General features: G+C 41.6%; 1 protein-coding gene across 12 annotated transcripts in view; it reads right to left on the bottom strand.

Moving 5' to 3' along the window:
* The window catches only part of SYNE1 (spectrin repeat containing nuclear envelope protein 1), a 483893-nt gene that overhangs the window by 314923 nt on the left and 147282 nt on the right, over positions 1-21688 (bottom strand). For all 12 annotated transcript variants that reach the window (XM_056567280.1, XM_056567285.1, XM_056567279.1 and 9 more), the window contains 3 exons: positions 14529-14636; positions 12651-12788; positions 12276-12440 (listed from right to left, as the gene is read on the bottom strand). In XM_056567280.1, the coding sequence (XP_056423255.1) occupies positions 12276-12440; positions 12651-12788; positions 14529-14636 (411 nt within the window). The remainder of the gene's footprint in view (positions 1-12275; positions 12441-12650; positions 12789-14528; positions 14637-21688) is intronic.

Below are 21688 nucleotides of genomic sequence, written 5' to 3'. Positions count from 1 at the left end.
AGGCGTTTCTTCTCCCCGGCTCCTCTCTCCTCTGGTCCCCTGCAACCTGTTCCTGTGCCTCCCGCCGTGGAGGCTATGCAGGTCGACCGGTCTCGCCTGACACCCCAAGAGAGGACACGACGCCGCATGGAGAATCTCTGCCTGTACTGTGCTAGTACCGAACACTTCCTGAAGGATTGTCCTATCCGTCCTCCCCGCCTGGAAAGACGTCCGCTGACTCCGCACAAAGGTGAGACAGTCCTTGATGTCTACTCTGCTTCTCCACGTCTTACTGTGCCTGTGCGGATGTCTGCCTCTGCCTTCTCCTTCTCTGCTGTGGCCTTCTTGGACTCTGGATCTGCAGGAAATTTTATCTTGGCCTCTCTCGTCAACAGGTTCAACATCCCGGTGACCAGTCTCGCCAGACCCCTCTATATCAATTGTGTAAACAATGAAAGATTGGACTGTACTATACGTTTCCGCACGGAGCCCCTTCTAATGCGCATCGGATCTCATCACGAGAGGATTGAACTGTTGGTCCTCCCCAATTGCACTTCTGAAATCCTTCTTGGACTTCCCTGGCTTCAACTCCATTCCCCAATCCTGGATTGGTCCACTGGGGAGATCAAGAGTTGGGGGCCCTCTTGTTCCAAGGACTGCTTAAAACCGGTTCCCAGTAAACCTTGCCGTGTCCCTGTGCTTCCTCATGTAACCGGTCTCCCTAAGGCCTATATGGACTTTGCGGACGTTTTTTGCAAAAAACAAGCTGAGACTCTACCTCCTCACAGGCCTTATGATTGTCCCATTGACCTCCTCCCGGGCACTACTCCACCCCGGGGCAGAATCTATCCTCTGTCCGTCCCAGAGACTCTTGCCATGTCTGAATACGTCCAAGAAAATTTAAAAAAGGGCTTTATCCGTAAATCCTCCTCTCCTGCCGGAGCCGGATTTTTCTTTGTGTCCAAAAAAGATGGCTCTCTACGTCCTTGCATTGACTACCGCGGTCTTAATAAAATCACGGTTAAGAACCGCTACCCCCTACCCCTCATCTCTGAACTCTTTGATCGTCTCCAAGGTGCCCATATTTTTACCAAACTGGACTTAAGAGGTGCTTATAATCTCATCCGCATCAGAGAGGGGGATGAATGGAAAACGGCATTTAACACCAGAGATGGACACTTTGAGTATCTGGTCATGCCCTTTGGTCTATGCAACGCCCCTGCCGTCTTCCAAGACTTTGTTAATGAAATTTTTCGTGATCTCCTATACTCCTGTGTTGTTGTATATCTGGACGATATCCTGATTTTTTCTGCCAATCTTGAAGAACACCGCCAGCATGTCCGTATGGTTCTTCAGAGACTTCGTGATAATCAACTCTATGCCAAAATAGAGAAATGTCTGTTTGAATGCCAATCTCTTCCTTTTCTAGGATACTTGGTCTCTGGCCAGGGACTACAAATGGACCCAGATAAACTCTCTGCCGTCTTAGATTGGCCACGCCCCTCCGGACTCCGTGCCATCCAACGTTTTTTGGGGTTCGCCAATTATTACAGGCAATTTATTCCACATTTTTCTACCATTGTGGCTCCTATTGTGGCTTTAACAAAAAAAAATGCCGATCCCAAGTCTTGGCCTCCTCAAGCGGAAGACGCCTTTAAACGACTCAAGTCTGCCTTTTCTTCGGCTCCCGTGCTCTCCAGACCTGACCCATCTAAACCCTTCCTATTGGAGGTTGATGCCTCCTCAGTGGGAGCTGGAGCTGTCCTTCTACAAAAAAACTCTTCCGGGCATGCTGTTACTTGTGGTTTTTTTTCCAGGACCTTCTCTCCGGCGGAGAGGAACTACTCCATCGGGGATCGAGAGCTTCTAGCCATTAAATTAGCACTTGAGGAATGGAGGCATCTGCTGGAGGGATCAAGATTTCCAGTTATTATTTACACCGATCACAAGAACCTCTCCTACCTCCAGTCTGCCCAACGGCTGAATCCTCGTCAGGCCAGGTGGTCTCTGTTCTTTGCCCGATTTAATTTTGAAATTCACTTTCGGCCTGCTGATAAGAACATTAGGGCCGATGCTCTCTCTCGTTCCTCAGATGCCTCTGAAATTGAACTCTCTCCTCAACACATCATTCCTCCTGACTGCCTGATTTCCACTTCTCCAGCCTCCATCAGACTAACTCCTCCAGGAAAGACCTTTGTTTCTCCACGCCAACGCCTTGGGATCCTCAAATGGGGTCACTCCTCCCATCTCGCAGGTCATGCGGGCATTAAGAAATCTGTGCAACTCATCTCTCGCTTCTATTGGTGGCCGACTCTAGAGACTGATGTGGTGGACTTTGTGCGAGCCTGCACTATCTGTGCCCGGGATAAGACTCCTCGCCAGAAGCCCGCTGGTTTTCTTCATCCTCTACCTGTCCCCGAACAACCTTGGTCTCTGATTGGTATGGATTTTATTACTGACTTACCCCCATCCCATGGCAACACTGTTATTTGGGTGGTCGTTGATCGATTCTCCAAAATGGCACATTTCATCCCTCTTCCTGGTCTTCCTTCAGCGCCTCAGTTGGCTAAACAATTTTTTGTACACATTTTTCGTCTTCACGGGTTGCCTACACAGATCGTCTCGGATAGAGGCGTCCAATTTGTGTCTAAATTCTGGAGGGCTCTCTGTAAACAACTCAAGATTAAATTAAATTTTTCTTCTGCATACCATCCTCAATCCAATGGACAAGTAGAGAGAATTAACCAGATCTTGGGTGACTATTTACGACATTTTGTTTCCTCCCGCCAGGATGACTGGGCAGATCTTCTACCTTGGGCCGAATTCTCGTATAATTTCAGAATCTCTGAATCTTCCTCCAAATCTCCGTTTTTCGTGGTGTACGGCCGTCACCCTCTTCCCCCCCTCCCTACCCCCTTGCCCTCTGGTCTGCCCGCTGTGGATGAAATTTCTCGTGATCTTTCCACCATATGGAAAGAGACCCAAAATTCTCTCTTACAGGCTTCTTCTCGCATGAAGAGATTCGCAGATAAGAAAAGAAGAGCTCCTCCCATTTTTTCCCCTGGAGACAAGGTATGGCTCTCCGCTAAATATGTCCGTTTCCGTGTCCCGAGCTATAAGTTGGGACCACGCTATCTTGGTCCTTTTAAAGTTTTGTCTCAAATTAATCCTGTCTCTTACAAACTTCTTCTTCCTCCTTCTCTTCGTATCCCTAATGCCTTTCACGTCTCTCTTCTTAAACCTCTCATCCTCAACCGTTTTTCTCCTAAATCTGTTCCTCCCACTCCTGTTTCCGGCTCCTCGGACATCTTCTCTGTCAGAGAAATCTTGGCCTCTAAGAGAGTCAGAGGAAAAACTTTTTTTTTGGTGGATTGGGAGGGTTGTGGTCCAGAAGAGAGGTCCTGGGAACCTGAGGACAATATCCTGGACAAAAGTCTGATCCTCAGGTTCTCAGGCCCCAAGAAGAGGGGGAGACCCAAGGGGGGGGGTACTGTTACGCCGAGCGCTCCGGGTCCCCGCTCCTCCCCGGAGCGCTCGCTACACTTCCCTCACTGCAGCGCCCCGGTCGGTTCCACGGACCCGGGGCGCTGCGTTACCACCTCCGGCCGGGATGCGATTCGCGATGCGGGTAGCGCCCGCTCGCGATGCGCACCCCGGCTCCCGTACCTGACTCGCTCCCCGTCAGTTCTGTCCCGGCGCGCGCGGCCCCGCTCCCTAGGGCGCGCGCGCGCCGGGTCTTTGCGATTTAAAGGGCCACTGCACCGCTGATTGGTGCAGTGGTTCCAATTAGTGTTTACACCTGTGCACTTCCCTATATCACCTCACTTCCCCTTCACTCCCTGGCCGGATCTTGTTGCCCTAGTGCCAGTGAAAGCGTTCCTTGTGTGTTCCTTGCCTGTGATTCCAGACCTTCTGCCGTTGCCCCTGACTACGATCCTTGCTGCCTGCCCCGACCTTCTGCTACGTCCGACCTTGCTTCTGTCTACTCCCTTGTACCGCGCCTATCTTCAGCAGCCAGAGAGGTTGAGCCGTTGCTAGGGGATACGACCTGGTCACTACCGCCGCAGCAAGACCATCCCGCTTTGCGGCGGGCTCTGGTGAAAACCAGTAGTGACTTAGAACCGATCCTCTAGCACGGTCCACGCCAATCCCTCTCTGGCACAGAGGATCCACCACCTGCCAGCCGGCATCGTGACAGTGACAGTGTAGTAGCACCTATGGATCTGTGTACAGTGCTCTTTTTTTATGCAGAAGAAATTATTCTAAGGCAGAGTACCTCCATAATATCATCTGCTATTGCCCATGCCACAATACTTTTTCCTAAAAATTCTGTATTGATCCTCTATGAGCCTTTTCATAAAATTTTGGGAACATTGCCCTGTCTGACCACAGTGCTCTCTGTCTGTGTCAGTTCCTGACATGGACAAAGGTGTCAGCAGAGAGCACTGTGGTCAGAATGAAAATAACTACTCAACTTCCTCTGGAACATACAGCAGCAGCTAAGTACTGGAAAGATTAAGATTTTTTTTAATAGAACTAATTTGCAAATCTGTTTAAATTTCTGGCACTAGTTAATAAAAAATAAAAAAATTCCGCTGGAAAACCCCTTAAGGACTCAGCCCATCTGGGCCTTAAGGATTCCTCGCCTTCTAAAAATCCTCCTCGCCTTCTAAAAATAATAACTCTCTTATATTTTCATCCACAGACTAGTATGAGGGCTTGTTTTTTACGCGACCAGTTGCCCTTTGTAATGACATCACTCATTTTACCTTAAAATGTACGGCACAACCAAAAAAAGAAAAAATACTATTTGTGTGGGAAAATTGATAAGAAAACCGCAATTTGGCAAATTTTGGAAGGTTTTGTTTTCATGCTGTACACTTTATGGTAAAATAGACATGTTATCTTTATTCTGTGGGTCAATACAATTACATACTTTTCTATTATTATTCCACTTAAAAAAAAAATCGCTAACTTTTTAAAGGAGTACTCCGATGCTAGTTTTTTTTTTTATGGTAAACTAACCCTAAAGCAAAATTATATAACATTGTAAATTACTTACCTTATCCATATCGCTCTTTTCCTGGTCTTCTCCCGCATTTCTCCTTCTAACGGAAACTGGCTCCTTTTTCTTCAATCTATGACGCTCGATCGCTATTTCTTCTGCGCCGCCGCCATCTTAGCCCGGTGACTCATAGCTCCCATGAGTCCCTGCGGGCTGTGCTGGCCTCCCAGCTCGGAGTCGGCTACTCCCCCAAAGTTAATTTATTCTGCGCATACACAGTACTACGCAAATAGCGTAGGGCTAACGCTAGGCTCCTATCGCTGCCTACATTAGCCCTACGCTATTTGCGTAATGCTGCGCCTGAGCAGTACTACGTTAGCCGCGCACAACCCTGCTAGCGGTGATGGTAGGGATGGGAGGCATTCTTGTGACACCGCTAGTGCAGTGTTTCCCTAGTTGGGAAACATTGCGCTAGTGGGCACATGGAAAGAGGGAAGGAACTCTATTATAATTTATTATAATTTCCTGGGGGGGGGGGGAGAGAGCAGCAGCTAACAGGAAGCTGGCGCAGAGAGTCATGGGAAATGTAGTCTTTACGACATGGCTGCTTACTGTTACAGGTGGCAATTACAAGAGAATGGCTGGGCCAAATTTGACAAATGAGGTATCGTTTTTAAGTACCAGCGCTCCGGAGTACTCCTTTAACCAAATTAGTGCGTTTAACCCCTTAAGGACAAAGCCCATTTTCACCTTAAGGACCAGATCAATTTTATTTTTGTGTTTTCGATTTTCCTTCTCGCCTTCTAAAAATCCGTAACTCTTTCATATTTCCATCTACAGACCCATATAAGGGCTTGTTTTTTGCGTGACCAATTGTACTTTGTAATGAAACCTCTCATGTTACCATAAAATGTACGGCGAACCCCAAAAAATATTTTTTTAGGGAGAAAATTTTAATGAAAACCACAAGTTTATAGTAAAAATGACATGTGTTCTTTATTCTGTGGGTCAATACGATTAAAATGATACCCATGGCTAGATACTTATATTTTTGCACCGCTTAAAAAAAAATCACAGCATCTGAGGGGTTAATGGCGGACATCTGCGCAATCGCTTATGTCGGCCATTACCGGCGTGTCCCCGGCTGCCGATAGCAGCCGGAAACTGCCGTGTATGACGCGAGCACCGCTCCGATGCTCGCGGTCATACACAAGACGTAAATGTACGTCCTGGTGCGCGAAGTACCGCCAAACCAGGACGTACATTTACGTCTGTGGTCGTTAAGGGGTTAAAATCCCTCTATTTTGCTTTTTCATTTTTCCGCATAAGCGTATGAGAGCTCATTTTTTGTGCCGTGATCTGTAATTTTTTTTATACCACATTTGCATATATAAAACTTTTAACACATTTTTTATCAATTTTTTTAAAATAAAATGTTATAAAAAAAAAAAAAAAAGCAGCAATTTTGGACTCTTTTTTTTGGCCAAGATGGCATCTTGCCGTGTTACCGAAGCGCAGTGCCTGTTGAGTCTGTACATGGGCCCTGCCTCCTAAATGCCAAAGCTCCCTAACCCTCGGTGCTCCACATATGCAGTCTCTGCCAGGTCTTATTAGACAAGCACTTTGTGCATACCTACAAGTATATCACACGCACTAATAATGATTTCATCAGCAGTGCTTGCAGTCCTAATGGATCTAGTGTTGCAACATGGAATCCAATTATAAACAATTATTTAAACATTAATTGTGATCTTGTCAAAAGAGCAACTATTATTTTTCTACAAATTATTATCAATCCACACATGCTTGTGACTGCTCTTGAAATGCACGCTCCCTTCTAGTGCATGTATATACCTCTAATTATACCCACTTGTGCTGTTGGCTATTAGAAAAATTCCCACTTATATAGGTGATCTATCACGTTCCCAATCACTCCATCAAGCTGCATACAGGGATTTTTTTTCACTCTTGCATTTGACTCTTCAAACCAGTGTATCTACACTACTACAGTCATGGCTGTAAATGTTGGCACCCTTAAATTTTTCAAGAAAATTAAGTATTTCTCACAGAAAAGGATTGCAGTAACACATGTTTTGCTATACACACGTTAACTCCCTTCATGTGTATTGGAACTGAACCAAGAAAGGGAGAAAAAAAGCAATTTTGACATAATGTCACACCAAACTCCAAAAATGGTCTGGACAAAATTATTGACACCCTTCACTTAATATTTTGTTGCACACCCTTTGGAAAAAATTACTGAAATCAGTTGCTTTCTATAATCATCTATAACCTTCTTACACCTCTCAGTCGCAATGTTGGACCACTCTTCCTTTGCAAACTGCTCCAGGTCTCTCTTATTGGAATGGCGCCTTTTCCCAACAGCAATTTTAAGATCTCTCCACAGGTGTTCAATGGGATTTAGATCTGGACTCATTGCTGGCCACTTCAGAACTCTCCAGGGCTTTGTTGCCATCCATTTCTGGGTGCTTTTTGATGTATGTTTGGGGTGATTGTCCTGCTGGATCTTGGACACAAACCCAGCTTTCTGACACTGGGCTGTACAGTGCGACCCAAAATCAGTTGGTAATCCTCAGATTTCATGATGCATTGCACACATTCAAGTCACCAGTGCCAGAGGCAGAAAAACAACCCCAAATCATCATTGAACCTCCACCATATTTCACTGATTTACTTTTCTTTGTAGGCCTCATTCTGTTTTCGGTAAACAGTAGAATGATGTGCTTTACCAAAAAGCTCTATCTTGCTCTCATCTGTCCACAAAATGTTTTCCCAGAAGGATTTTGGCTTACTCAAGTTCATTTTGGCAAAATGTAGTCTTGCTTTTTTATGTCTCTGTGTCAGTAGTGGGGTCCTCCTGGGGCTCCTGCCATAGAGTTTAATTTCATTTAAATGTCGACGGATAGTTCACGCTGACACTGAATATCTTTGGAACTTGTTTGGGGCTGCTTATCAACCATCTGGACTATTCTGCGGTGATACCTTTCATAAATTTTTCTTCCATCCACGTCCAAGTAAATTAGTTACAGTGCCATGGGTTGCAAACTTCTTGATAATGGTGCGCACTAAGGACGAAAGCAAATCTAGATCTCTGGATATGGACTTGTAGAGATTGATATTTTTCCACAATTTTGGTTCTCAAGTCCTCAGTGTGTGGCACACACAGACACACAATTCAAAGACTAAGTGAAATTCTCTCCTTTTTATCTGCTTTCAGGTGTGTGACTTTTTTGAGTTTAAAGGAGCATCACATGCTTGAAACAATCTTATTTTTCCACAATTTTGAAAGGGCCCCAATAATTTTGTCCAGCCCATTTTTGGAGTTTGGTGTGACATTATGTCCAATTACCTTTTTTTCCTCCCTTTTTTGCGTTAGATCCCATACACACACAAAGGGAATAAACATGTGTATAGCAAAACATGTGTTACTGCAATCCTTTTCTGTAAGAAATAATTAATTTTCTTGAAAAATTTCAAAAGTGCCAGGTTTTACGGCGTACATCCAAAACTATTATATTTAGAAGGGCACAGCATACTAGAATGAATGGGGACATTTAAATAAATAAAAGAGAGCACAATGTATTACAGTTAAAAAAGGAGGGGGGGGCAGAGTGTGGCAAATACCATATTCAGAGGACACAGCTATTGATTTTAGAGGACACCATGTGTGTCAGTATTATATTCAAAGGGCACAGTGTGTGGTAGAATTTTATTTAGAGAGCACCGAAATGACAATATTATATTTAGGTGGCACCATGTGTAGCAGTGTTATATACGGTGGGCACAGTGTGTGACATTAGTATTCACTGCAAGTGCCTCCTTTTTACCTTGTGCCTTGAGGCTGCAGCCACAATGACATACCAGTCAGTTTGGCTTTCATATTCCCTTGAACTGCAAGCAGTTTGCTTGTTAATAGTTATTTAGTACAAACTGCTGTTTCACTTGCATATCGGTGCGGCCGTGGCCTCATCACTATTGTAACTGCTACATAAGTATGCAACTCGAAACTTCACATGACTGCAGACCCAAATAAGTTGACCTTAAAGGAGTACTCCAGCGCAAAATAACTTATCCCCTATCCAAAGGATAGGGGATAAGTTATAGATCGTGGGGGGTCCTAGCGCTGGGGCCCCCCGGGATCTCCTGGACGGGGCCGCGACAGTCTGCCGGAAGTGAAGTTTCGTCCCCAGCAGAAAGCCGTGGCAGACACTCCCCCTCCATGTATGTCTATGGGATTCATGGAGGGGGCGTGTCGGCCGCCGCGTCATGCGGGGACGGAACGCCCCCTTTCCTGAATATTGCCGTGGCCCCGTGCCGAAGACCGCCCGCGATCTATAACTTATCCCCTATCCTTCGGATAGGGGATAAGTTATTTTGCACTATAGATGTCCTTTAACTAAAAGTAGTTGAGTACCTCTGACCTATTGTAACCAGCATTTTAAAAGCCAAAATCAAGACAATAACTCCTAACCCCAAACCATCCAGGAATGCCCCAAAAAGCCCAGGTACACCCCAAAACAGACATTTTAGCATGGGGTTTAAATAAACTCCACCCATTTTAAGGCTTAATTGTCCCAGTAAAATTGTTGGTAAGTATTCACCCCATCTGAGTTACCAATTCATTATAACCTTTAAGCAAAATAACAGAAACACCATAGTATATGGTATGTCCTCTAATTGCAGAGAAAGGTAACCTACTGTACATAGCAAGATAACAAAAATACAATTCATTACAAATTCCAGTGTAACAATATGCTAAAACACAATACAGTGTAAAAAAACTGATTTGCATTGCCACATAGCATTATTATTCACATGCATAAGACCACCAATGATAAAAACATGCACATAAATACAGACTTAGTAAGATTGTCTGGATTTCAGAATCACATGACATTAGAGTTCTAATTTCTCATCCTGATAGTGTACTTGGTTGCTTTCTCAAATGTGACGCCAACTTCAACTAATGTGCACATCTTTGTGCCAAACTGTGCCAATCACATCACTAAATGTGAAAACAGAACAATATAAGGTTGGTCAGAAAAGAGCAAACCCCATATGGCTCTGTTGCACCATTCTTAGCCACGTTACACCAAAAACTGAAGGAAAACCCTTCATAAATATTTCGGGACATAGGAAAAAGCAAGAGACATGCCCCCTTTTGGGGGGTTTCTGAGCAGCTTTGTCAATTTTAATGCAATAGCTGAAAAAAATCGGACAGAAGCACATGTTAAATCTGTCACAATGGTATTGTCTACATTTGATTCTCCATTTTATTCTGCATGCATTGTGCAGCTTTTTACAGAGGAATTGGAGAGAACCTGCCCTTTCAAACTTTGCTATATAAATCCATCAAACTATTTAAATCCACCAAGATCACCTCTTAATGTGGTGACCTATAACATTAAACACAAATGCTTTTCATAGTTTGCCTTGCATATTCTTTACTATCATTAGGGGATTTCACACAGAGTGGTCATAAATTCATCACAAAAACGGTGTACCAGGAGCTACATGGCATTGGTTCCCATGGCCAAACAGATGCATGCAAGCTTTACATTAGATGGAGAAAGAAAGAAGAAATCAGGAGATGGATGAGGAAATGCTGTGGAGGAACTTAAACCATTTTGGTGTTTGAGCCACGGAAAAAATCTGCACCAACTCAGTGTCAACTCTGTTCCCAACTCATTTTGACTACAATGGGCTTCTACCATAGGATTTCGCAAGAAGAATAAACATGTTCAATTATCTGGCAAAATGTGATTCTGTGTCTTAATTTCGTCCATGAAATATTTCCGAGAATGAACAGAGCTGAAGAAAGACCAATAGGGTATGTTCACAGTGAGTAATTTGAGCAGAACTTATGTCAATGGTGCCGGCGCAGGGCTGCGCGGTCCTATCACTGAAGGATTTGGACGGCGGCTGTAAGACGGAATCTCCACTCATTAAAATTCCACAAGCGGAGATTCAGCTCACATTACTCAATGTGAACATACCCTTATAGTGAAAGGAACTTTCATTCAAGGTAGAATTGGTTTGGAATACTGGTGAGGAATCACGCGAGTAAACATACCCTAAAGTTTGCCATCACTGGATGTCCTGGAGAAGCCCACTGCTATCAGCAGCAGACAACTGCAAGTAATGACCGACATCGTAGATTGCGCAAATGTCCATCACTTAAAGGGGTACTCCACTGGGAAAAAAAATTAAATCAACTGGTGCCAGAAAGTTGAACATATTTGTAAATTACATCTATTTAAAAATTGTAATCCTTCCAGTACTTATCAGCTTCTGCATACTACAGAGGAAGTTGTTTTCTTTTTGAATTTCTTTTCTGTCCGACCACAGCGCTCTCTGCTGACACCTCTGTCCATGTCAGGAACTGTAGGATAGGTTTGCTATGGGGATTTGTTCCTGCTCTGGACAGTTCCTGACCTGGACAGAGGTGTCAGCAGGGAGCACTGTGGTCAGACAGAAAATAACTATACAACTTCCTCTGTAGTATACAGCAGTTGATAAGTACTTGAAGGATTACAATTTTTAAATAGAAGTAATTTAGAAATCTGTTTAACTTCCTAACACCTGCTGATTAAAAAAAATAGTTTTCTACCGAAGTACCCCTTTAACTGGTTTAATACTGTGATCTATACAGATTATGGAATATAAACATTAAATGCAGCTTTTCCCTGGTTAATTCTAAACAGTTTAAAGTTATAAACGTTAACACAGTAAACTTTAACACCAAATAAGCATGATAATATTGAATCAAATCTCATCAACATGGCTAAGGTGAATTCACACAAATTATTTGGGTCAGTAATCTTACCAAAAACAGGAGTGGAACTCTGGACATGTAGGAAAATTATAATGGAAATATTTACACCATTTTTTTAGGTGTTGTAAACCCACTCCAGGTTTGAGTGGGTCCAAAGCACAGAGAGAAAAAAATGCAAAAAACTGAGGGGAAACGTATCTTATTTTCAGCTGTCCTGTGCTATGTTCCCAAACATTTTTTCAGCTGTCTTTTGATTCTGGTCTACCCCCCCTCGTTTACTAATGAATAAAAACATCCCATACAAAAGTGTGGCAACATAGCTTTATACTGTAATCTCTTGTGGCTTTTCCATGCACAAATCAGATAAATAACCCACAGCGAAACCAGTGTGCATTTACACTAACTTTCACAACGGATGGCAAACCGTAATACCATCTACTCCCAAATAACATCTTGTATTTATAGTAACATAGAAATTTCCGTCTGCTTTCTTACCTTATGTTGCTCTAGTTTTCTATGTATCATATTTGCTGTTTCTTCATGAGATTGTTGCATAATAATATCTTCCCTGAGTGCAATCTCGGCTCGATATAACCAGGAGCCAATGGTCCCTAATGGAGCTGGTAGAGATTTGTCAAGCTGCACGTGCCAATCAAAAATCTAGAAATAAAACCATTATTTTTCTCATTTATCATGTATCCTATTTACATTAGCTCAATGCAATGTTGATCTTTTGGTAATAGGCACAGAAGAAGCAATGTTCTAGAGAAAGTAGCAGAAGCTAAAGATTTCACATCAACAGTAGAACACATCTCTACATATACAGAGACACAGTAATAAAAAGAATTACAAGTAACACCAATAGCTTACCCTTGCGGTAACCTTCTCCCATGCTTGCTTCACCATTGTCTGATCAAGTGATAGTTTTCCATCTTTGCCCAATGGCTGAATTGCACTTTCAACCTGTTTTCGTTTCATTTCATATTGTACTCTGTACTGTTTATATGACTGCGAAATGAAACAAGTGAAAGGGAATAATTAAAGAAGAATTTAAAGAAGTGTATCCATTAAATTAGATTTTTAAAGAATTTATTTGCAAATCATGGTGGAAAATAAGTATTTGGTCAATAACAAACCTCAATACTTTGTTATATACCCTTTGTTGGCAATGACAGAGGTCAAACGTTTTCTGTAAGTCTTCACAAAGTTTTCACACACTGTTGCTGGTATTTTGGCCCATTCCTCCATGCAGATCTCCTCTAGAGCAGTGATGTTTTGGGGTTGACGCTGGGCAACACGGACTTTCAACTTCCTCCAAAGGTTTTCTATAGGGTTGAAATCTGAAGACTGTCTAGGCCACTCCAGGACCTTGAAATGCTTTTTACGAAGCCCCTCCTTCATTGCCTTGGCAGTTTGTTTGGGATAATTTTCATGCTGAAAAACCCAGCCACGTTTCATCTTCAATGCCCTTGCTGAGGTTTTCACTAAAAATCTAAAAATAAATGGCCCCATTTATTCTTTCCTTTACATGGATCAGTTGTCCTGGTCCCTTAGCAAAAAAACAGCCCCAAAACATCATGTTTCCACCCCCATGCTTCACAGTAGGTATGGTGTTCTTTGGATGCAACTCAGCATTCTTTCTCCTCCAAACACAATGAGTTGAGCTTTTCCAAAAAGTTCTACTTTGGTTTCATCTGACCATATGACAGTCTCTGAATACTCTTCTGGATCATCCAAATGCTCTCTAGCAAACTTCAGACTGGTCAGGACATGTATTGGCTTAAGCAGGACACGTCTAGCACTGCATGATTTGAGTCCCTGGCGGCGTAGTGTGTTATTTGGTAGCCTTTGTTACTTTGGTCCCAGCTCTCTGCAGGTCATTCACTAGGTCCCCCCATGTGGTTTTGGGATTTTTGCTCACTGTTCTTGTGATCATTCTGACACCACGGGGTGAGATCTTGCGTGGAGCCCTAGATCAAGGGAGATTATCAGTGGTCTTGTAGGTCTTCCATTTTGAAATTTTTGGAGAATAATAACATCACAGGTTATGTATACTACATTTATAGGGACAGAACCTTGATCCAGGGATTTATTCTCCAGGGATATTATTTGGAGTCGAGAAGGAATTTTTACTTCTAGTATGAGGGTTTTTTGCCTTCCTCAGTAGGTACTCATTAGGGTTATAGGTTGAAATTGATGGACTCTGGTCTTTTTTCAACCTTATGAACTATGTTACTATTGCAGATTCAGTCTTTCCAGCCTGGTGTAGGTCTACAATTTTGTTTCTGGGGTCCTTCAACAGCTCTTTGGAGATTGAAGTGTGACTGTTTGAGGTTGTGGACAGGTGTCTTTTATACTGATAACAAGTTCAAACAGGTGCCATTAATACAGGTAACAAGTGGAGGACAGAGGAGACCCTTAAAGAAGTTACAGGTCTGTGAGCCAGAAATATTGCTTGTTTGTAGGTGACCAAATACTTATTTTCCACCATAATTTGCAAATACATTCTTTAAAAATCAGACAATGTGATTTTATGGATTTTTTATCTCATTATATCTCTCATAGTTGAGGTATACCTATGATGAAAATTACAGGCCTCTCATCTTTTTAAGTGGGAGAACTTGCACAATTGGTGGCTGACTAAATACTTTTTTGCTCCACTGTGTGTGTGTGTGTGTGTATATACACACACACATATATCCACAAGGTGCACAGTGGTTGGTTCTCAAAACTACACAATTTACATACCTGGTATCTGTCCTGTAAACTGCTTTCTACTGTTTGTGCCCGGGTAATGTCCCGTTCAAATTGTTCTATCCAAACTTTTAAGTCCCGAAGCACCACCCTGTCTTCTCTCTAGAAAAGAAAAAAACAAAATTCATATGTATATAAATCATGCATAAACAATGTATAGCACAGACCAATTAAATAGGATAAAATAATATATTAATGTAGTAATAGTCGGAGTGATTACTTGAAGTCATCCAAGTTTATCAACCCAAATACATCAGTTTTATAGAATTTAAATACATTTCTACATTGAAATAAATATTGCTATTGCTTACTTCCCCAGCTGAGTGAAACTCTATGCCTAGTACCTCATAGGAAAAAGACATCAGTTTTATCAGAATTTTTTTTCTCAGACAGGGAAATAGGAATTCTAGTGGACGAGGTTGGGTTGATTAGGAGTATAAAATCTGAGTATAGGATTTAAGTTTTGTTCTTACTGCATTTTTACTGTTCTTTTATAGTATACATCGGTAGTCTCTTGAGTATCCAGTACGATGAAGCATTAATACAAATTCATATAGTGTATTATATTCTCAAATGGTAAAAAAAAAAAAAAAAAAAAAAAAAAATTTACTTAAATGAGCTCTGTCAGATTCAAAAGCTTTTTATATGTTGTACATTTTGGCAAAACATTAACCTTTCTAATATACTTCAAAAGGAAATTTTATTTCCTTTTTATAGAAATTATGGCTTATAAAATCATGGCTTTGTCCAAGCTGAAGCGCAGGCATGGCCAAAGTCCAGCAAGTGAGGGTGAGCTAGCACTCGTCTGAGCTTTGTCCTGTCAGATAGGATTCATGTGATCTCTCCTGTACTATCAGACAGGAGAGAGCACAGAGGAGTGCTATTAGACAGGAGAGAGCACAGAGGAGTCCTATCAGACAGGAGAGAGCACAGAGGAGTGCTATCAGACAGGAAAGAGCACAGAGGGGTGCTATCAGATAGGACAGAGCACAGAGGAGTGCTATCAGACAGGAGAGAGCACAGAGGAGTCCTATCAGACAGGAGAGAGCACAGAGGAGTGCTATTAGACAGGAGAGAGCACAGAGGAATACTATCAGACAGGAGAGAGCACAGAGAAATGCTATCAGACAGGAGAGAGCACAGAGGAGTGCTATCAGACAGGAGAGAGCACAGAGGAATACTATCAGACAGGAGAGAGCACAGAGAAATGTTATCAGACAGGAGAGAGCACATAGGGGTGCTATCAGATAGGACATACTCCTGCCTGATGCAAATTTGTATCCGCTGATCCTACAATAAAGTACCTGTCGTTTTACCACAATTGACGCTGGACATTCCTTTGTTATACCGTTGATCGGTTTTAAATCACTCCTTTTTTTTATTCCCCCCCCCAAAAAAAAATACATATATATATATCGGGTATCCGAAGCGTGTGAAAATGTATTATCCCACACAGTGAATGTCAGAAACATACAAAAAATACCAGATGCCAGAATTGCTGATTTTTATTCACTCCAAATACCAGGAAAAAAAATGATTAAAAAGTGCTGAAAAAGTCCAAACCGATGAAAACTAAAAGATCACTGTGCAAAAATTAGCCCAGTGTTATATAAATGTAAATAGGGGGGGCAAAAAAATAGGACAATTTTAAGTATACTTATTTTCCGTAAAAAAAAAAATAAAAAAAAATGTAAGACTTTTTGAAATTTGTCAAATTAAACACAACTTACACAAAATGAGAATCATTGTAGTCACATTGATCCACAAAATAAATATACAGTGACAGTTTTACCATTAAATGAACTGCAAAAAAAAAAACTAATCTAACAGTAAAATCAGTTTAACAAAAAATAAAATAAAACAAGCCTTAATTTGGCTATGTGGATGGAAAAATAAAACAGTTACGGAAAAAAGGCGAAGGAAAAGACAAAACACAAAAACAAAAATTGTCCTGTTATTAAGGTTATAACAGGATGTGTCATCAAGGGGTTAATTCAATGCAGTTAAGTACATAATATGTCATATGGAAAATAATATTTTGGAACATCTGAGCAATCTATGAGTATCTGCGGAAAAAGCTGAGAAACTATGAATGCTAAGACAGACATAGGCACATTTTCCTCTCACATGGTAGCCAAAGTTGCCTAGCAACATATTCTGCTAATAAAAGGGAAAGGCAGAATCTAGTTAAAACACCCACATACATAATTAAAAATACTAATGTAGCACATGGTTCTAATTGATACATTCTACCCTGCTTATAAAATTTATATTGGTTCATGCCAAGAGGGTTGCTGAAAAAAAACTTTTGATGCCAACACATCTTCTAATATTAAAAGTCATCACCAATTAGTTTTCATTAACTGTATTCACAATGGTGCTGTTAACACCAAGTACATACAAATAAGGATGTACTTTGCATTCACACAAAGCTAAACTCTTCACTGCCATCTGTTAGAGATACTGATTGGCACCGACGCTTCCTGGTCTATCACCAGGTGACCATATGGTTACATTTTCGAATGTTTTTGCCTCATTGGAGGACTGTAAACACTAGATTTAGTTTATGCTGAACATTGTTTGGTATCTGATGTGCCATAACATATAGCATCAATATAGTTATAAAGTATATTTATACATTAAACAGACTTCCCCACTAGAGACATTAAAGGGGTAGTCCGGTGAAAACCTTTTTTCTTTTAAATCAACTGGTGGCAGAAAGTTAAACATATTTGTAAATTACTTCTATTAAAAAATCTTAATCCTTCCAGTACTTATTAGCTGCTGAAAGCTACAGAGAAAATTACTTTCTTTTTGGAACACTGATGACATCACGAGCACAGTTCTCTCTGCTGACATCTCTGTCCATTTTAGTAACCGTGCATAGCAGATGTATGCTAAGGGCAGCATGGTGGCTCAGTGGTTAGCACTGCTGCCTTGCAGTGCAGGGGACTTGGGTTCAAATCCCACTAAGAACAACAATAAATAAAGCGTTATTCTTATTATAATAACGTCAGTAGAGAGCACTGTGCTCGTGATGTCATCAGAGAGCATTCCAAAAAGAAAAGAATTTCCTCTGTAGTTTTCAGCAGTTAATAAGTACAGGAAGGATTAAGATTTTTTAATAGAAGTAATTTACAAATATGTTTAACTTTCTGCCACCAGTTGATTTAAAAGAAAAAAAGGTTTTCACCGGAGTACCCCTTTAATGACATATTTTATTTTATTTTTTTTTATTTTTTTTTTAAAGGCTAAAACATATAGTAAAATGCAGTGGATTTTCCTCTGGATTATAAGATGGGGACATGTTGTAGGTCTCTCCTATGTTGATATAGCTTTGCTTGGATTTAGCTATGGCACAGTGCCAATACAGTTATACTTCAAAGTTTTGGTCAGTAGTTAACCCATCCCTAAGTTAAAGGAAAACTGTGGCGCAACACTTAACTTCTCCTGTGCCCGGGCTGCAAAGACTAAAAAACTAACTTTAATTCACCTTCCTGCATTCCCCCGTTGCGCCGATACCGGCCTCCCGTTCCTCCGGAGCTGCTCTGCTTCCTGCTTCTTAGGTTCGGAACGTCACACTGCAGTCAGCGTATCGCCGGCCGCAGCAATGTCCTGCCTCGGACGGTGATAAGCTGAGTACACTGTCATGTAAGGAGCCCGGGCAGCAGGGAGAAGGTGGGGCCCAAGCTCCTTACATGACAGTGCACTCAGCCTATCATTAGCCGAGGTGGGACATCGCTGGTGCCGGCGATACGCTGACTGCAGTGTGACGTTCCGAGCCTAAGAAACAGGGAGCCAAGCAGCACCGGAAGAAAGGGACACCTATATTGGCGCAATGGGGTAACGTAGGAAGGTGAGTTAAAGTTTGTTTTTTAAGTTTTTGCAGCCCGGGCACAGGGGAAGTTAAAGTGTTGCACCGCAGTCCTTCTATAAACAAACATGAACTTGCTAAATTTTCTTCAATAACAATTTATTACCATTTTGGTGCTGTAGCTTCTGTGTATCTCCTTTACAAAGCTGACTGTGCGGCTGAATCTGATAGAGACTCAACAGCACACTGAACCGGCTGTGTTAGCTCAGGGCTGAAGTCATCTGCTTTCTTCTCTTACCCTTGTTTCTCCCAGGCTGGGTTCACATATATCCTGCTCAGTGAACCCTGCCTAAAACTAATGCCACAACTGATGACAAAGTGCAACAAGATACCCATGTAAATATAATTTAGAGGCAGCTAAATTGTAAGTTATATGGAGATATATAAAGAGCTTAAGGTATCTGTCATCCACCACTTTCTTTACAATCACCACATTTGACTCAATCTTAGTTCTGTATTGAGGATGAGGCTTTACATGTGGAGTAGTAGGCCCTATCCTGCACAGTACAATAATAATGCACAAAAGCATTGTAAGAGATTCAATGTATTATTTTAAATGCTTCAGTGCTTTCAATAAAAGATCTCTGATGTCACTGTTACATTATTTTTAAGGGTATTTAATGGTTTAGGAAGTTACGTTCACTTATTAACAGGCATTCATGGATCGGTACTGAATTTCTACAGAAATAGCCACAGTGACATCTTCAGGCCACAACAGGAATCAACACAAGAAAACCGCAAACCATTCTAAACAATGCCCCGAACATGGGACAACCACTGACTAATGTGAAGATCACGGACTGCAGAGATGCGATCTCAAGAGATCTACAAAGAAGGTTTCCTTTTTGTGTGAATAAAGCAAAATTATGTTATTATAAAAAAATTACTTAGTGGCTACACCCCATGTATTTTCATTTGCTGTTAAAGGGGTTGTCCAGGGAATAATTTGTATAGTTGAATTTGGCCAGATTGATGTAAAAAATAAAATAAAAAATGTATACACTTATGTTGAGACTGAGATCAGGAACTGCCGTGTAGCAGGAACTGACTTCATTGCAATGCAGTGGTGGGAAATTGAGGCAGATGAGTACTGTTTTATTGTTTACACCACAACCTGACTAGAAGAAGTATTCCCTGGACAACCACTTCAGTGAATGTTCACTTCTGTTTAAATCCAGAAGCTGACAATCTATACAGACATAATAGTCAAGATTTACAAATGCAAAATAGCTAATTATTAATTTGTGACAAACTGGCTTATATGACTTGCACCACACTTATTATGAGCTTTAGGTACTTTTCCTGCATCTGACAGAAGTGTAACCTCACCAGAAGGGATGTTTCTTCAGTAAACAAGGGCATGGCTTAAAGGGGTACTCCGACAAAAATATTTTTTCTGTTAATATGCACAGGCTACCACAATTAGAAAAATAAACCTGTACTAAGCCTTCTGATGCTCCCCTGATTTCTCCGGTATCATTGTCCTGTCCTCGGCTACAATCCTCTTTCGGCACCTGTTGCCTGAAAGCAACAATAATCACTGGCCACAGCTGTGACACGTGTGATAGGCTGATTGGAAATATTAAATTTTTGGCCCAGGGACTGGGACCAGAGCTCCATACATCACGCTGCCGCTCAGCCAATTATTAGCTGAAGCAGGACACCTCTATGGCTATCAATTAGCTGAACTGCATTGTTGAGTTCAGGGACCAGAAGCAGGAAGAGGATCACAGCGGAGCACAACTTCCACTGCCGGGTCATGACAAATCCCACTGACTTGACAGATTGACCGATAGAGTTCCCTTTACTGGAGCACAATGGCTGTGTGAACAAGCCCTTACAGAAAAAAAACATTTTTTGCAAGAGGACCCCTTAAAGATGCAACACTGTTTGCCAAAGATTTCCCAGAATTCTGGTACAAGATTTTGGAGCAGTTTAAGCCAACTGATGGAATAAACTTACACTAGGCTAGTGGTCTCTAAACTGTAGACCTTCAGAAATTGTAAAACTAAACTCCCAAGCTGATTTATACCATTTCCTGCTAACTATTGGGGCTTTTTAAAGTACAAATGAGCTTGACAGATGCCAACCGATGGCAGATGTGAGGAAAGATGATGGGCCTCATTTACTAAGCTGAAACTGACCAGTTTTTGTCTGGTTATTTTGTCTGAGACATGTCTGAGACATGTCTGCGCCAGTGTGCACCTGAAAAACCCGACAAACCCGATACGGGGGTGTGGTCTGTCACAAAAGGGGTGTGGTTTCACAACCCGACCGATTTAGTACGGAATTCACAGAAAATCCTGTGGGTAAATAGCTGAAAATATCGACCTAGAAAAAGCTGGCCAGAAAATGTCCCCGACTTTTCCCAATAGTAAATAGAGAGGAATCCTGCATGTCTGAAACTACTTTTCCCACTAGTAAAAACCTGAAACTCTTAGTAAATGAGGCCCGATGTGTTGCATTTTTTCATTGGTCAGGTCCTGAAATAAAAAAACTCATTTGTGATGAGTAAAATATCTGAATCTCATAAATGAAAGCCCAGACTAGGCCACAAATGGCAGCAGAGATCGATCAGTGATTTGTTATGTTAACTTCCAAAATAAAGCCCTTTACAAACCAACCAAATTGTTGACAATACGGCAGAGACCTTCAAATACCTAATACTACAGACTGTAGAAGACCAATCCCCAGACATAACCAGCTGTTGTCAGGAGGGTATTATGACTCTCATGTTAAAAGGTTTCCTGTGATAAGACATTAGTGCAAAATAATTTGCATCACTTTGCTGTGCAGCTAAAGTAAATTCATGCAATAAATATGTAAGTGTAATGCCAACAACTGATCTTACATACCTCTAAATTTTGTTCTATTTCTCTAGGATTTAGCTGTAACTGGAAAGCATAGTAGAGCACAAGAGGGATGTAAACAGAAGTACTGGTTGAGAGAAGTAAATGACAATGGCAAGAAAGAATAGATAATGGCACAAATGTAAGAAAATCAAGAGTGTGAAACATTAGAAATGAAACACATTAAAATGCAAGAAAACCTAAAACTAAGAAGAAGGCTCTGCTGTAAACTATGCAGCGAGCTAAAAACTAACTTTCATTGGCATTTACCATGACTGGTATCCAGTCACGGGAAAGGGGATGTGGCAGCTTCCAGTCACACTTGCCTCACTTTCCAGTGACGCTTGACAATCGGAGTGAGTGCTGAGCTTCTCTCTTCACTTTGGCTGTGAATCAAGCTAGTCTGGCCAGTAGGAGGGCAAGACAGGCAT

Source organism: Hyla sarda, chromosome 3 (genome assembly GCF_029499605.1).
Source record: "Hyla sarda isolate aHylSar1 chromosome 3, aHylSar1.hap1, whole genome shotgun sequence".
In the NCBI taxonomy this organism is placed as follows: Eukaryota; Metazoa; Chordata; class Amphibia; order Anura; family Hylidae; genus Hyla; species Hyla sarda.
Note: the sequence above shows the minus strand (reverse complement) of the source record. Positions and strands in the feature narration are given on the sequence as shown.